The sequence below is a fragment of the Charadrius vociferus genome, unplaced genomic scaffold (genome assembly GCF_000708025.1).
Source record: "Charadrius vociferus isolate BGI_N301 unplaced genomic scaffold, ASM70802v2 scaffold282, whole genome shotgun sequence".
Taxonomy (NCBI): Eukaryota; Metazoa; Chordata; class Aves; order Charadriiformes; family Charadriidae; genus Charadrius; species Charadrius vociferus.
In genome coordinates this window covers 2958737-2975592 of record NW_009647731.1, presented here as the reverse complement: position 1 = coordinate 2975592, position 16856 = coordinate 2958737, and the positions used below count along the sequence as shown (strand labels likewise).

Below are 16856 nucleotides of genomic sequence, written 5' to 3'. Positions count from 1 at the left end.
CCTCATAGACATCCCTTTTACCTTTATTGGTTACAGATAATAGAACCAATGGGATTTTAATCTTCCATGGGACATTTATTCCCTACTCTGCTAGAGGCTCACTGAATGATGTACCATGGTCCACTGCTTACTGTGTAGCTTTAACTACTCCTTGGCAATATAACATTATATCTGAAACTTTACGTTTTAATAGATGATCTTACTGCCTTGGTTTTCCTCAGCCACACTTACAGCTGCAAGTAACCCAAAGAAAGGACAAGCCCTCCCACACACTGGCTTTACAGAGACCTGTGTCTGGGGCACCTCAAGGTCAACAGCTTGTCTGTGATCCCTGAAGTAATTATGCAAAACCCATGGATGGATCGCAGTCTGCTGAAGTCCCCAGGGAACTCACACATCCTTTGGTGCTGATGGAAGCTGTACGATTCTCCTGTTCCCACACCAGGCTCTGGGACCTATTCCCTGTGTGCAGATTACTCTTCCCCATGCTGTTCCTGACTTCTGCTCTGAACCTGTTCTCTGCTCTCCCCCCTCCAGGACCCACAACCAACAACCAGGCTTCCTTCTTAAAGCAAATCACTATTACAGTTTCTACCATTTCAGAGAAAGAGATGCAAGAGGACCAGTGCTGAAAACATTTCTCTTTCCATGGGGCTGGTTACTCCTCGTGAGCTTCAGACACCTGAACCTAGGTCCCAGTTAGGTTGCTTTTCCCTTCTGCATAACTGTCCACAGGTGGCTTTTTAGCCTCCCAGGGCTTGTACAAACTGGTGATTACACATGGTACCAGTCCCAGCTTATTGCTCCCCTGCACAGCACAATGTATGAACTCAAAGCCAAGGTACACGAGTCCATGCCAAGACCCCGGGCTGTGAAGGTGCACGGCTGAGCCGCACGCATCCATTCAACTCTGCTATGAAGCCCCACACTTCTGGCAGTAGTTACAGGTGTCTGGAGACAGCTGCATCTTAAATGCACCAGAACTCACGCAGGAAAGTTCACCGCGTGCCTCTCACCTCTGCACAAAACTACTACTTGACTTTGGGGTAAGGCTGGGCAGTTACCAATCCAGCCATCTTCCTGTAACTAGTCTTCTATTATCATCTTCCTCACAGATCCTCTGAGCTAGACTACAAGATCCGTAGAAGACAGTGTAACAGTCCTGTTACAGGGCAATATCCCTCAACTATTCCAGTACAGCACCACATTTGCACCCCTGACCAGACCTGCAGGACGCTGAATGCCCAGCTCCTGCACACAGCCTGCTGCTAGGTTCAGGCGTCTGGACAGCAAGCTTCAGGGATAACTGGATACGAGCAAGTACTAATATTTATGGAGGTAATTCTCTAAAGTGACAGGCCATCAAAGACCCAAAAACAAGCCCTAATAATCTGGTTACAGAATGGCCTCACTAACCTTTTACAGTTCTTATTCAGAGGCAGAAATCCGCCATGTAAAAATGCACTAGCTTCCTATGATGTAGTAGTTTACAGGAGCTTTCATTTTCATTTGGTCAGGCGTATACTGTAAAAGAACAGGCTGACAAGTTTTACAGATGAAGAACATGTGGTAAGTAAATAAATCAAAGGCTGCCTTCCAGGCTGGGAGAATGTAGTCCTTTGTAAATATTATTTGGAGAAGTGACCGCTTGATACTGGGCACTTATTAACATCATTAGAAGCCTAATGAATGTACCACAGAGATAATGAGAGACAGACCAGACTGAAAGAAAGATGGAAGGACTTCCTGCACCTTTTTTTAACAATGTTTCTCCATCCTTCAGATTATTTATAGCCATTATAAAATGGCAGTGCATTTGGGGGGGGAAATAAAAAAAAAATCAAAAACCACAACATAATAAAACACCAATATAAACAGACACAACCCATGTTAAAGTACTAAATTCTACCAGCCACTGTACAAAGCATTGAAGATTTATATGACTTGGTCCCAAGCCTAATTGGAAAGAAAAGTCGAGGGAGGAGGGAGAGGGGAAGAGAAAGGAAAAGAACAGCTCACTCAAAGAGAAACAAATCATGTAAGCTGATGTAAAGCCTGGGTTTAGTATGGATAGGGGAACCGCATCCCACAGCAAGCCATGAGGTGGCACTAACACAGAAACTGCAAGTGCAGGGCAAGAACATGCTGGCTCCTGATCCAGCCCTGACCCACCAGAGGCCAGGGGACTTTCTGAGCCACAGATAAAGTCTTTGCATATAATATAATCCTTGTGAGACTTTTTTTTTTTTTTTTTTGCTTCTAGGAACTTGTCTAGACTCCACTTGAACCCACATGAACTTTACCTACCAAAATATGCTCAAGCAAGGCATCCACAGGTTAAATACACGTTGCCCTAAGGACAAAATTCTTCTACTTGTTCTGAACCTTTGTCCGATGCTCCTTTATTCTTCACAGAATCACATAACAGTTGAGGTTGGAAAGGACTTCTGGTCCAACCCTCTGCTGAAGCAGGGACACCTAGAGCCAGTTGCCCACACCCAGTCCAAATGGCTTTTGATTATCTCCAAGGATGGAGACTCCACAAGCTCCCTGGGAAACCTGTGCCAGTGCGCAGTCACCTGCACAGTAAAAAAGGTCTCCTGATATTCAGAGGGAACCTCCTGAGTTTCAGTTTGTGCCCATTCATTGTCTCTTGTCCTGTAACAGGGCACCACTGAAAAGAGCCCAACTCCGTCTTCTTTGCACCCTCCCTTCAGGTATTTGCACACATTGATGAGATCCCCCTACACACACCTCCTCTTCTCCAGGCTAAACAGTCCCAGCTCTCTCAGCCTTTCCTCATAGGAGAGATGCTCCACCCACTTGTTTTAGTAAGGACCCTATTCACTCCATGTAATTTTGTAAGATTTTTATCATATTCTTTTCTGGGCATCTCTTTTCAGGCTTTCCAAGCCCTACTAGACCAGATCTAGTATGAAAGTTCTTATGTAATCTATTACGAAAGTTCTTATTTTGCAATTATCTATTTGCATATTTATAAGTGAATTTAATGTGTGGTTTTCATTATTGGCACATATCCACGCTGAATGCATCCGCTACGAATCTGTGCCAACGAAACTCCTCTGCACAGTAAAGAGGGATCAGAAAGAGACATTAGTACGGCCAAAACAAATTCATCTTTAAGTGTGGCTTCCTGCAAAAAGTTTTGCTGTCGGCATCCAAATCTAATTAGAATGTAAGATGAGATAACTCAACAAAAGGAGCAGCCCTCTAATGAGAGCAATGGAATTGCTGCTCCAAATGATAAAGAAGAGATGCAATAGCCAATTCCTGTTAACAGATGCAGCTCTGCTGATGCAGCAACAGTCACAACACCCACAGGATCTGCAACAGCAGGTTCTTGGCTACGAACTCCCTCCTGAATGCTGCCTTGCTACTTTTCTAAACAAGTAGGCAAAGCACTACAAATGTACTTTACCTGCCGCCCCAGACAAGATGACTTCATAGGGACTCTGGTGCTTCAAAAAAACACATTCGCTTTTGGTAAAGCTTCCTCTGACCTTCTCCACCAAAGCCCCAGGACTAAATACCTGGGCTCAAAATTCATTTCTGATGAGATAGGATGTCTCCCTTCTTGGGGAGCCCATAATCAAAGAAATTAATTAACAAAGACAGAAAAACTACATTAAATATAGCATATATAACCTGTAAAAGCAGGGACAAGCATATTCTTCTAGCTCCCTAAAACACCTTTTTTTTTTTTCCCACAACAAATTTCATTAATTCACACTGAGATCCTCATGATCGTATCAACACCAGAAACATCTTTTGGCATTAAATTCCCTAAATTTCCCATTCCATCATCTGGTTTTCTGGAATGGAAAGGCTAGAGATCTGAGCAGGTGTAAGTTTCCATTGTCAGGATGATCAACCCCAGTTGTGTGCCTGAAAGGACTGACTGGAAAATTAAATTACATCAAAGATAGTCTAGGGTTTTGTCATTTGTTTTTTTAAACTACTAAGTATACTTTTAGTCCAATAAAATAGCTTTACTAAGAAAAGGCAACAGCATCCAAGATAGTTACCAGCTGGGCAATGGATGAAGAGCTTGCGTGAGGCACAGAAGCCTCAAACCCTTTGGTTGAATAAGACAGCCACAGTAGATCAGATCAAAAATTCATATTGTCTGCCAATCTGCCACAGAATATTCTGGGAAAAAGTATAAGGAAGAAATAAAAGACAGCATGGTTCTTCCCATGGTCTCTCCCCCAGCTCTCCAAGATCTTCAAATCCCAAAACCACTGAAACACTGTGGCATGTGTCTCCAGCACAATCCCAGCTATTCCATTAGAACACCTAAAGCATGAATAGCTCATTACTGAAGAACAAAAAATGGATGATGTTTCTGCAACATTGGTCCAAAAGCTGTAGACCTGTCTGTTCCTTGAATGTCATAACATAAAATAATTAATGTACGCCACAGGCTACTTCCACACTATCACGTTTAACAGCCACCAGCAGAAATATCCTCCATTAATTCACTGAATCCCCTTTTGAAATCCATTTACACTTTTATTATTTCTGCCTCACAACATCCTGTAGCAATGAGTTACACAATTTAATTACTTGCGGCATAAAAAAGCACTTCCCTTTATACTTATTCAGAGCAAGGGCTTGAACTTGGATCTTCCACACATAAGATTAGCATCAGTCTCTCCCTGGAGAGATTCTCAGTCTCTCCTGTTGGAGCTCTTTTGCAGAGTACAAGTAATTCAACAGTTATGAGGAAGAGAGGAAAAGAGAAACGGATGGTTGTCGATGTTACCTGAAACATGGAAAATGAAAACAAAACATAGCTCGCTTTTGTCCTCTCTACATTTTATCTGGAATTCCACATTTGTCCTAAGAACACTCCCTCAAGAAGTTTGGAATTTGATAAACTGCCTTTTCTTCTTGCCTCCCTGTATCCAGCCAGAAGACAAGATGTATCCAAAAATTCCCGGGCCTACTTATTAACAGGAATATCCCAATAGCCCAGTTATCTGTGGGATCAAAACTGATGTACAACCACATGACCTTTCTAGACCTATTTAACTAGCGCATTCCTCACACAAACGTACCTGCAGCCTCCATCATTAGTGACCAGCCCAGTCCTCCCACAGCCAAATGTTTGAAGGTCAGCAACTTCAGCAAAGCAGGCCCACGTTCAAGCTGCAAAAGATCCATGGACGAAGCGCGGAGTGGGGATGTGTAGCACACATTGACCAGTGAGTTACATGCACACGTAAATGTGAACCTCTGTGCCGCCACCACGGATCGACACATAAACACCCTTGCCAATTTGAGATTCTGGGGCAGAACATAGTCAAAGCCAAGACTTACCCTTGTCTTCAGAGAATCCCAGATATCAATAAAGCACTCTGAACATGGGTAAAAGTTTTTAATTAACAGCCTAGCTAAAACACCATTACAATCTGCAGTTGTGTTTTTATTAATTCTCTCCGATTCATCAGGAATTCCACCAAGGAATAGGGATGAGCAGATGCAGGGGGAAGCACATTAATAAATCATAAGTGTCATTAGAATTTGTAAACTAATATCTTCTGGGAAGTCTTGGCAATTAGTCTCAGAGCTTTCTTGGCAAACAAAAAATTAATAAATCCAAAAGGTCCCCTGTCTGATGATATCCCCACCCCCACAGAAAGGTCATTGATGGAGCAATTAAGAGACACAACAAATGGACCAGCCAGAAGGCTGGTTCACAGAAGACAAACGAGCTCCATGAAACAAGATGACTAAGGCATCTTAATAAGCAACAGTAGGACTTCAATCTACACACCACCCCAAGGCACGTACAAAGGCTTTTAAACTCACATTTGCTGGGCTACTACTTTGCTTGTGATTTTACATCGTCCCCCTTGGCCCCCTCCATCTCTGAGGCAACATTAATGCAATTGCTTGTTAAAGCAAGAAACCATCATTAAGTAAAGGTGTGAACCTTACTGCTCCCCTGTGGAAAAATCCTGTGGGATATACTAGGGCTAAGGAAGCAAGGAGAAAGAGATAGATGAAACTTCTCTCCAGAAGTTAGTCATATACTTAAAGAATGACATAAAGAATTAAAGAACGTGGTCTTATTTTTATGACCATTACTGAGTTTACCTAACTCTAAAACGTAGCCCTGAATTTAAGATAAGCCCATTAATTTTCATGATTGGTTCCCAAAACAAAATGTTTAAAACAGTTTTAACTCACGTTATCCATTTGTTGCAATGACAGCATCTTCTTCCATTCTGAACTGCAAAGAATGTATGCTCTGGACACCACCTGGGACTGTCTGGGACGTTTGAGGAGAGCTACACCAATAGTTCATTCCATTCCACTCCTTAAATTTTCTTTCTCTTTCTCTTTTTACTTTTTTTTTTGTTTGTTTGTTTTTTTTTTTAAATTCCCACAGACCTTCATATCTAACCACACAGCCCAAGCAATTAAGACAATCCCTTATATACAATTCCTGAAGTCCACAATAAAAGACTTGTTTAGGTCTTTGGAAAGCCACAGCTGGAAGGATAATGAACCATCTCAAACCAGGAAAACATTTTGAATCAGGTCATACTTAGTTACTTCAAAAGGCTTCACTCATACAGGGGGATAAGGTGGTCAATGGTTATCACCATCTGATAACCAGCAACTTCTAACATTCTTGTCACAGATATACCCCTGAACCAGCAAAACCAAGGAAGCTAAGTCACCCCCCTAACGCTCTTAATAGTTATGAAAAGAGCACAGAAAAGCCATTGTATGTATAGTCTTTTGTGAACATTTAGCATCCCTACAGCGTAACTTAATGCAATGCCTTTTCCCTATTAACTTCTCTCCTTCCTGACACTCAACAACTCTTTTCACCTGTAAAGCTTTCTCTGTAAAGTTTGCTCCTGTTAATAACTAGGACCCACTTTCTGACGCCTGCTGCAACACTTGTGCAGCTGGACAAGTTCAGGTGTCAGGAGCCTCTGCCAAACCTGGTATGTCAGCCTGAGCAAGAGAACAAGACCCGTTTCTCCAAAATAAGCAGGAATTTAGTCACGAGAACAAAGAAGAAATTCTCACTTGGCTCAACAATGCTGCATTTTCTATTCTTCACAGCTATTGACTACCTAGCTCTTTGGGCCAAGGAACTTCTCTTTATTAAATGACCACAATCTTCATCTGGCAGCAGCTTGCTCAGGAATGGGCCAACATGCAGCTACCACACCTCTCCCAAACAGTTCAAGTGTGGCTCCCATGCGAAGATGGCACCTATGACTGACAGCCACGCTGCGCTGAGCCGGGGTAAACCCACTGTGGGGGAAAGACAAATCAGCAAGCATACTAGAGGCTAAGAACTGCATTATTCTAGAATGCTACTGAAGACCCACACTAATTGCAACTCAGGGCACTGGCAGCTCTGGAGAACAACTCTCATGTCACATTGCAGTTGTGGATTGTCATTTCCCATTCCCTCAGTTCTTGAGCAAACTTAGTCTGCACCTAGCAGCTCTCAACCACAAACATTTCAACAGGCGGCTCCTATAGCCTGAAAAAATGAGCCATCATCGAGCTAGGGTATTTATACACTCTAACAAACAACAACAGTGGAGTTGCCAAACTTTTGGGCACCCTGGCTTGCAAATCCAAGAGTGGTCAGGAACGTGCTTGCGCACCCAGCCAGTTCCTTCCCTCCATGCCCTGATGGCTGATGGTAGATATGAGAAACCCTTCTCTTCATAGAATCATAGAATGGTTTAGGTTGGAAACGACCTTGAAGATCATCAGGTTCCAACCTCCCTGCCATGGGCAGGGACACCTCCCACTAGACCAGGTTGCCCAAGGCCACGACCAGCCTGGCCTTGAACACCTCCAGGGATGGGGCCTCAACAACCTCTCTGGGCAACCCGTTCCAGTGCCTTACCATCAGCACAGGATTTCTGCACTTTGTAGTGTTATTAAAAAAATGCCAAATCAGATGCAATAATGGGAAGCATTACTACTTTGAAAACCAGCTCCATTAATTTTACGCCTGAATACAGTCCTCTGGAAAATAACATGTATCTAAGATGCATGCTGTCAGCATAAAAGTGAAAAACAATAAATATAATCAAATTTGACAACACTGCAAGGAGATGTCAGCTGGTCACGGTGGCTGTCTGGAGACTGTTTCAATACAGCAGACTCCAGGAAAACTACAACACCCCATTGCAAAACGTGTGGAGCCTGACCAGTGCTGAGCAAGAGGCTGTGGCACAAACCAGAAGTTGCCATTCTCAGCACCACAGTCTAAATAATGCATTGCCACTGGGATAGAAACAGTCTCTTAAGGAAGCTCTGGCTGTGCCATGACCTGTTTCAGGCTTAGCTGGTTTCACAGAGGATGATGTGGAAATTGGAGTCAGGCTTTTTGAACCCCCTGATCCCTGCCTCCTTACTCACCTACCTTAGAAGGTGAATAAGGAGACTAAGTCCTGGTCCCCAAAGGGGAGACATGGCATTTCACACCACAGTCACCATTTCACACACCTACAGAGCAGCCCTGTCTGAAGCCAGCTCCCTCCGCAACACACGCACCCAGGGCACAGAAATCAGTGTGAGCTGTGAAGCTTTGCAAAGGAAAAAAATGGGAGAGGTACACTGAAACATGCTGATAGTCTCTGGAGACTGTGGGAGGCTTAAGAGGTGAGGACATAGGAGGAAACAACGTGAAGTGCTTTGGTAATTCAAACAGAGCTAAATGAAAGAGCAATGCAAGACATAAGGCAGCTTGCAACCAAGCTGAGAGGTTTTACTCCTCTAGCTCCAAGCGAGGAGTTGCAGCTGCTGCGTTTCACAGCTGCCTCACCACAGAGGCTAAAAGAACAGACCAACCTCTTCAGGCACAGCAGCCACAGGAGTAAAAAGAATACTTGGGGATTTTTGACTGCTGCCATGGAAACATAATTTTTTGGTTAATAAACAAGAAAGAATAGATGCAAAAATTCCTTCATCAGCATTTTAGCCTCTTAGGCAGAGAGAGTCACTCATGGTTTTGAGTATGGGTTAATGCATGGGCTGGCATTATGTACCACCAGATAATTTAGCTGGGACAACAGCCAGAGGAGGGGAACTCCAGGGGACCCATCAAAGGTGGGTAAAATGGTAGCAGGGACTCAGAGCTGACACATGCAAGTGCTTGCACTTTGGAAGAAAATCTGAATTACTCCCCACTGCCTAATTAGTTGATGTGTTGCAGTCATGGCTATCGCATTGATCATAAATACCACCCTGCTAACTTACAATTCTCTTGTCTGCTGTATCGCCCTGTTGTCTCTTTGTCTTCATCTGAAATTGAAAGCTCTCTTGGGATGGAGGCTGCCTTTTTAGCTACTGCAATCCAAATAAATGTAACTGTTCCTGGATACTAAAAAGGCAACAGTGGAAAAACTTTTATTCCAGTTATCTTAGCAGAAATAACTGCTCAACCCACACTGGCTGAAACAGTTGAAAACATTTTAAATATTACAATAGCAACTTTAAATGCTTAACCAGAGTGTCACGTTCACATAACCCTATCTCAAACCTGTACAGCTTAAACAGGAGACAGGATTAGCAACAAGCCATGCTCCTCCTTTGCTTGTAAAACCTGTGAAATCCAAAAGGCCCACAGAATAAGAAAAGGAGCTCAATAAATTCCTCCTCCTGTTTATTCCCACGCACAATACAAGAAAGAAACAACTGGACAGCAACAAGATTAACTAATGAAAGGACTTGCTGCCTACCATACAACCCACAGAACTCCCCATATAATACACCTGAACACAGCATACACCCGAAACCAAAACTCATTTATCACAATTTCTATGGTCAGATCTGGAAACGTTACAAACACACACATTTGAAGAAATAAGCCATCGAATAGACTTTCCCTTCTCTCTTCCTCCTTATAAAATTTGCCTGAGATTTTCAACAGAAAAATAGGCAAAAAAACCCTGACACCCAACCCTTCCGACTCTTGGTTATGAATAGTGCCTTTTAGACACCATATTTGCATATCTAAACCTCTCATTCTCCTCTGTTCAACAGATGCCCTCTTGCACTACAATGCCTGTGAGGAAGCCTGGCCCCTGCTCTTTACAGAGAGAGTTCCTATTTGACAACAGATCACACCTGTGTGCTTGCAGTTCATCATGGGCAGTGAAGTTCGATGCAGCGACCCTGGCCTACAGAGGGTTTGGGAATTAGAGGTGCTCCAATAGCACTTCAGATCAAAACCATAAGTTTACAGATTAAGGAGAACTGTTTTCTTTTTGTTGATGGGTAAGAAGTGTTAGTGGAGGGAGGGGAGGGAATTCTGCACAAAGCATATGTCCAACCCTTAATCCAATTTTTACTTAAAGCAGGCAGGATGTAGCTGGATTCTCAACTACCCAGTTAGATATTCTGCCAGGCAATGAAAACTGATGAAGGGTTTGCATGCCTGAAAAGCTTAAATAATTAAATAATATTTAGAGGTATATTTGCCAACCTACGGAAAGACCTCTCCCCACAAATTCTGATGTCGCACACCATCACAACTACAACCACAGTAAAGTTGCTGCCTTTCATAGGAGGAAAATGACGACCTCCACTCAACTTGTTGGGAAAAACAAAAATCCAAACCACACTGACATTTGTCTCTTGTGACCAAGAAGAGATATGGCATTCACAAGGGGGAGGGGTGTGACTGAATGTGTGTGTGTGTGCGCGTCTACCCTGAAGCTGCCTGCTTCAAAGCTGGCTGCTTCAGTAGCAATGGAGGCCTTTTCTGTGGATTTTTTGGGCCGCAGAAGCATGGATTTGATTATTAGAGCAATGCCTGTGTTCCTGCATTCAGATGCTGACTAGCATTTCCTCTGTCTAAACTTGTATCAGCATGATATAGGAGCAGCTTCCAACGTAACTTTTAATTCTCCTCTCCCTCTCTTGCTCTCGCCCCCTTTTTTAATTACATTCAGGATGTTTTCTTATTGATTTACTTGTCTTTGTATTTAGATGCAGGGATTAGAAATTTTTCTTATATGGCAATTCAGTTTTCCATTAAAAGAAGCCTCTCATGCTATAACCCAGAGGGAACTGAGAAGCAGCTTTTGATGCATGAAGCAGGCGAAGGCAAGATGATATTTGGAGATTGCATTGCACTCTGCTCTATCTCAGCATCCTTTGAAGCACTGCTGTGTGATTCATTGCTCTCTGCCACAAAAGCCACTCCTCTCTTGTGGAAGCAACTGTGTTTGCCAAGGGTTCAGAAGAGAGATCACACGGCTCCACTGCTCAGATGGGCAAGACTCCTGGTTAGCAGAAAGGATGTATCATATTCCCAGAAAACAGGAAGAGGGGGAGGAAAAAAAAAAAAACCAACAACACACACCTGGAAATGTCCAGACCTCCTTCTGATAATTACCTGATAGTTGCATTCAGTTTGTGACCCACCGGATCTGGGGGTTCATAGATGGCTTTGAAGGAGTCTATAAAGTGTAACTCAGGAAAGCAAACCCACAGCCAGAAGGCTTAAATTCACTCTGCAGAGAAAGATCCTCCTTTTGAAATTTTCAGGGTCTCAAAAATTAAAAGAAAATATTGAAAAGCACCGATTTAAATAATGCAAAGATTCAGAGGCTTTAATGTGCAAATAGAACAGAAAATTCAGAGAAAAGGAGTCTTTCTCTTGGCTTATTGCTTCCACTTAGTATCTATTTGCATTTCTACAACATCCTTTCCAAAGAAACTCATAGCTGTTCTCTAAGACTCCTCACTCCCCCCTGAAGTTGTACAACATGGCTTAATCCTGAATTTTCCAGGTGGGAAAATAAGGTTTAGAGCCCAGAAGCTCCAAGTACTAGCTCTTACCCTGAGCCTTCCTCCCAGACCTTGGAAGAAAACTCAGAAGGTTCTGAATTCGAACTGCTCCAAGTCTCTAGGCCCCACCCTGGCCCGTATTTCACTGCAGAAAAGATGCAGAAATGTCCCAGAACACACTGAAACACGCTCACAAATTAGCGCGTTTCCCCAGCTGACTGAGTACTGGATGTATTCAGTTGTACTGATGATGAACTACATTTCCGTCACTCCGGGAAAACTCCAAAAGGGATGCTGCTGTTGCCTTTCTGCAGAGCTCAGGTGATGCTTTGAGTTCAGTATTAGGATAGGATTTGCCTGCTTGTTACATTATTTATGCAGAGCAGATAGCTTGGCAATTACATTTAAAGTACAATCACAGTGCCATTTGTACTTGTTAGGTAAAGAGGCAAAAGTTTTCTAAGGCTTTAATACCTTGAAAAGTACCAGGGTAAGTGGAAATGACTGTGTTCTCTCTTATTAGCTGTACAGTTATTTATACTTTTGCAGATTACCATGGTACAGCGCAATTAGGCTTTGGAAGTACTGTGCAAATTGAGAAGTTTCAAGAGCTCTACTGAACAATTAACCCTTAAATACATTAACAGGAATAAACCTACAGCACATGCCAAAAGTCTGCTCCAAACAGGGGCTTTTAAATTAGCTGAGAAGAAAGAAGTATGAGAGACCATCTGGCAAGGAGCTGCTCACAGAACAATGGTTTCAATGCATTGATAGTTCCACCAACTACACTTTGAGCAGGTTGTGCAGTAGCTGCAACACACCAGGTAAACCTGACACAAGGCACGTGGTCTCCCCCAACCCCTGGCTGCCTTATTTATTTATTTTTTTTTGTCCTTAAGGTAAAAAACGCCTTATAAAAATTCTGTTAAAGGCTTACCCTTTCCACACAACAGGCAGGGTGTTAGGAGGAAGAGCAATCCCCAGCAGGTAAAAACTCTGGGTGATTTCAGACATCAAGAAACTGGCCTGCTTACGGGGGTGGGTTTGGTTTGGTTTTGGTTGGGTTTTTTTGGGGTGTTTTTTTGTTTGGTTTTTTTTTTTTTGGGGGGGGGGGATGATGATGTTTAAAAATGTATTTATTTATTGAACACACACACACATACACATACTTTCAAACACATACTTTGTCCAGCAGCATGCTTCTCAGGCCAGGAAACTCCTGACTATGAGCGTGGCAGGTAGATGACACATCTGAGTCTATCCATAGTGGAGAAGACACCAGCACCTCACTGTGATATCTCTAGTGCTTTAGTGGCTACTGTCCTCACAGCCCATGGCAACACAGGTTCACTGCCAAGATGACCAGCTCAGCTCCCACAGCTGAGGAACATGGCTAAGATCAGCTAAGATCATATCATGCACTGTGCTGTACACCATCTTGGACACTGTTCCAGCAAACATATACCATCTATAGAGACTGTTCTCATTGCCAGCCTCCCATCAGAGGTTCTGAGGAATGAAGACACTTGTCTAAGGACACTCAGAGGCGAGAATGAAACCAAGCTCCTCTGTGTGCCAGGAAAATACCCACACATCAAGAAACCCTCTTCTTGCAGACCCCATTTCATTAAAGCAATGTGTTCTTAATCACGTGTCCCTTTTCCAAAATGCAACTCCAGTTACCTCAGATTCCCTCCTGTCTCCTCCCCTTGCTCAGCCTCCTGTTTTAGAAGAGACCCAGTGCAACCCCTCCATGCCAGTTCTGTGATTTCTATAATCCACTTACCTCCACAGTGAGCTCTCCGTAACACTCCCCAAGTTGAAGTCGTAGAGCTTTGTCAGAATGAGAATCACCTAGGGAGGGGAAAGGGAGGGAGGAAGAGAAAGGGAAAAGAAAGAGAGAAAAAAAAAAAAAAAGAGTTTTCCTTTAGTGTATATAACAATACACTAAGCATCTGAAATAACCCAAAGGAGAGCTTAGCATTCATCCATTAAAGTTGTGGTATTACAGGATCAAGTAAGTTAAAAAAAAAAGAAATTAATTTGCTTAATGCATCAAGTAACCAGTAACATTTATTTTAATCTCAAAATGTTTCGCATTTGAAACAAAACACGCCAACAGGAATTAATCGAACATTATGAGCTGCCCTCTCTACAACTACGGTTATTCAAGGTCAGGAATGGAATCAGATGAGCCCGTGTTAACTCAACAGCCCAATCAGAAATTACAGTCAACTTTTCCCATTTCTCAAGGTGTTACCACAAATTGGCAAGTCTCCATGGAAAGAATTAGCAAGTTTGTTTATGAAGTTCCCCATCCAGCAAAACGGTCCATTTTGCCCAGAATGAGCTTTATTTTTCTCTATCTGCTGTGACTGACTCCAGGAACATGGGAATTGCCACATGCCATCACCTTTCTGCAGTTGTAAAATAGAGGGACACAGAATATGAGATTCAGCTTTGATCAAGACAAAACTTCATCTGCATCTTCAGTGCTCAAGGAGAGTGAGAGCCTTCAGGAGCTAACTGAATAACTTTCTGGCGAGCCACAAATCCTCCAGTGTTATGCCCTTGCGAAACTGAGGTAGGAGGAGAGGCGAGTTAAGCAGCACGCTGGGGACCACAGCTTCCCTCTGATACTCTTGGTGCTCTGACCTCAGATTTCACAGGTAAATGTAACCCTCCTAGTTACCAGCTACATTGCTCAGTGCCTTTCTTACCCAGAAGGGCAGCTATGCACTCCGATAACCTGTCAGCCTCTGTGCAAGCTCCCAGGCTCAGCTGGGATGGGAACTTCTGCAGGAAGAATAGAGGTTCCTCAGTAGAAGTTAAGGGCACTTGAGCATCTGCTCTGTGCTTTTTTAGCATAACTAATGTCACACAGTTCATTCCCTCAGATTCTGTGGGACCACCCTCAGGAAGAGCTCTGGGGCATCTCTTCATTTTTGTTTTGCATCATTTTAACATTTCAACATTGTTTCCTCCTTGCAAGATTCAAGAACAGGCTAGTTTCCCTTGCATCTGCTTGAGCTATGAAAGCATCTAGAGGAATTTTTAATAAATACTTGGGGTTTTTTTGTTTTGTTAACAGGTACTGTACAGTTTGGCTAAAAGATGGGTTGAAATGAGAGATGTCACCCAAAAGGATGGGTTCATTAATGTTTTCCTATGCAACAAGGATCTTTTTACTACAAAAGCCGTATCTCCCTCCCTCTTCCTCCTCCCACAGCAGTGGGACCCACCACACCTTTCATTTGGGTTTCCCAGCTGAAAGGCTGCTGGGTGAGGAATTTAAAGCTTTGCAGAAAAATGCCAAAGGATTAATCAATATCACAACGGCTGCAGCAGTCGGTTACTGTCAGCATAATACCGGGAAGAGACCTGTTCAAATTGTAAGGGACCTCGGTACGTGACTATGCACTCAGTGTCCAACTTAATGGCTTTGGAATAGATGCTCTGAGCATCCCTCTCTCTCCTGGATTCATTTTCCCCATCCCTGATTGCATTTTGTCCCTTTATTTCCCCAAGCAGAGACCTTTAGGAGGAAGATAAAAGCCAAGCTGCTTCCAGCAGGCTGTGAAAAGAAACCTGCCAGGCAGATTTGAGTCCGCATATGCAAGCCAACGTCAGACTAAACTGATGCTGTGCAGTGGGGAAATACCGGCAATATCCTTTTTATCGCAACTTAAACCCTGCACACACCTTCCCATACAAAGGGGGATAAGCCAGCTGCAAGTTGCGGCGAGCAGGGTTTGATTGTCTCCTCCCCTTACAGTGCAGCCTGCTCCCAGCTAAAACCTGAGATGAGTGACATTTTTAGGATGTTGCCTATATTCTGCCAGGGGCTCTGACAGGACCCCTCTCAAGAGTCCCTAGGAAGCCATGCACCACCGCACAAGCCCTGCCCTGCCAGAAACGACACCCTTCTCACAACTATGGCAAGGTTTCACAAAGTTAGTTTTCCCGTTTCAGAGCCTAATTGCATTGAAGACAGCAGGATGACTTCTGCTGATTTCAGTGGATCCTGGATCCAGCCCTAAACATATTAAATAAAATCTCCGTGTCCTGGTTGAATTTCAGAGCAATTCTACCTAAAGTTGCAATTACAACTGTAGGCAGCATCCATACTCCCCCAGCTTTTGTGTGCCTCTCCCCAGATCTCCTATGCCCTGTATTTTTGAAGATGTCACTTATCTATTATAAACCCTGCAAACTGCAGGATAACACCAGCTTTACAGGAGTGGGTTGAATCCTACTCAGCTACTGGGTATAAATCCAAAGTAAAAGCATGTTGTTTAGTACGTCTTTTTTTGGATTTTCGCCCAGGATGACTAACAAAAATCCAGCTCTGCCTGTTGTTAATGCATGGAAAGCAAAAGCATGAGCATCCCTTTGCAGTTAAATCTCACAAAGGATCCCAGGAAATAGCAGGAGTTGCCTGAGGCGGTGATAATACATGGTACAGTCACCTACAGCAACCTGTCCATAAAATCACTCACCAGGTATGCCCAGGCCATGCAACGCACTTGCACCACAACCCCAGGTGGCCACCACACTATACTGGCTTCCTTTTCATAGAATGGTTCAGGTTACTAAGGACCTTAAAGACCATCTAGTTCAACCCCCCTGCCATGGGCAGGGACACCTCCCACTAGACCAGGTTGCTCAAAGCCCCATCCAGCCTGGCCTTGAACACCTCCAGGGATGGGGCTTCCACAACTTCTCTAGGGAACCTGTTCCAGTGTTTCACCATGCTCAGAGTAGAGAATTTCTTCCTAATATCTAATCTAAATCTACCCTCTTTCAGTTGAAAACTGTCACCCCTCATCCAATCACTATAGTTTGTCCACATCTCTCCTGTAAGGTCCCTTTTAAGTCCTGGAAGGCTGCAATAAGGTCTCCCCAGAGCCTTCTCTTCTCCAGGCTGAACAGCCCCAACTCTCTCAGCCTGTCCTCAGCAGAGGTGCTCCAGCCCTCTGGATCATCTTCGTGGCCCTCCTCTGGACTCAATCCAACAGATTTACACCCTTCTCACATTGGGGTCT

General features: G+C 43.6%; 1 protein-coding gene across 1 annotated transcript in view; it reads right to left on the bottom strand.

Moving 5' to 3' along the window:
* Nucleotides 1-16328, bottom strand: part of SORCS3 (sortilin-related VPS10 domain containing receptor 3) — a 219515-nt gene extending 203187 nt beyond the window's left edge. Inside the window, exons 1-2 of the mRNA XM_009881623.1 lie at nt 16311-16328; nt 13598-13665 (exon numbers count right to left, since the gene is read on the bottom strand). Of these exons, the coding sequence (XP_009879925.1) occupies nt 13598-13665; nt 16311-16328 (86 nt within the window). The remainder of the gene's footprint in view (nt 1-13597; nt 13666-16310) is intronic.
* Nucleotides 16329-16856: the final 528 nt, after the last annotated feature.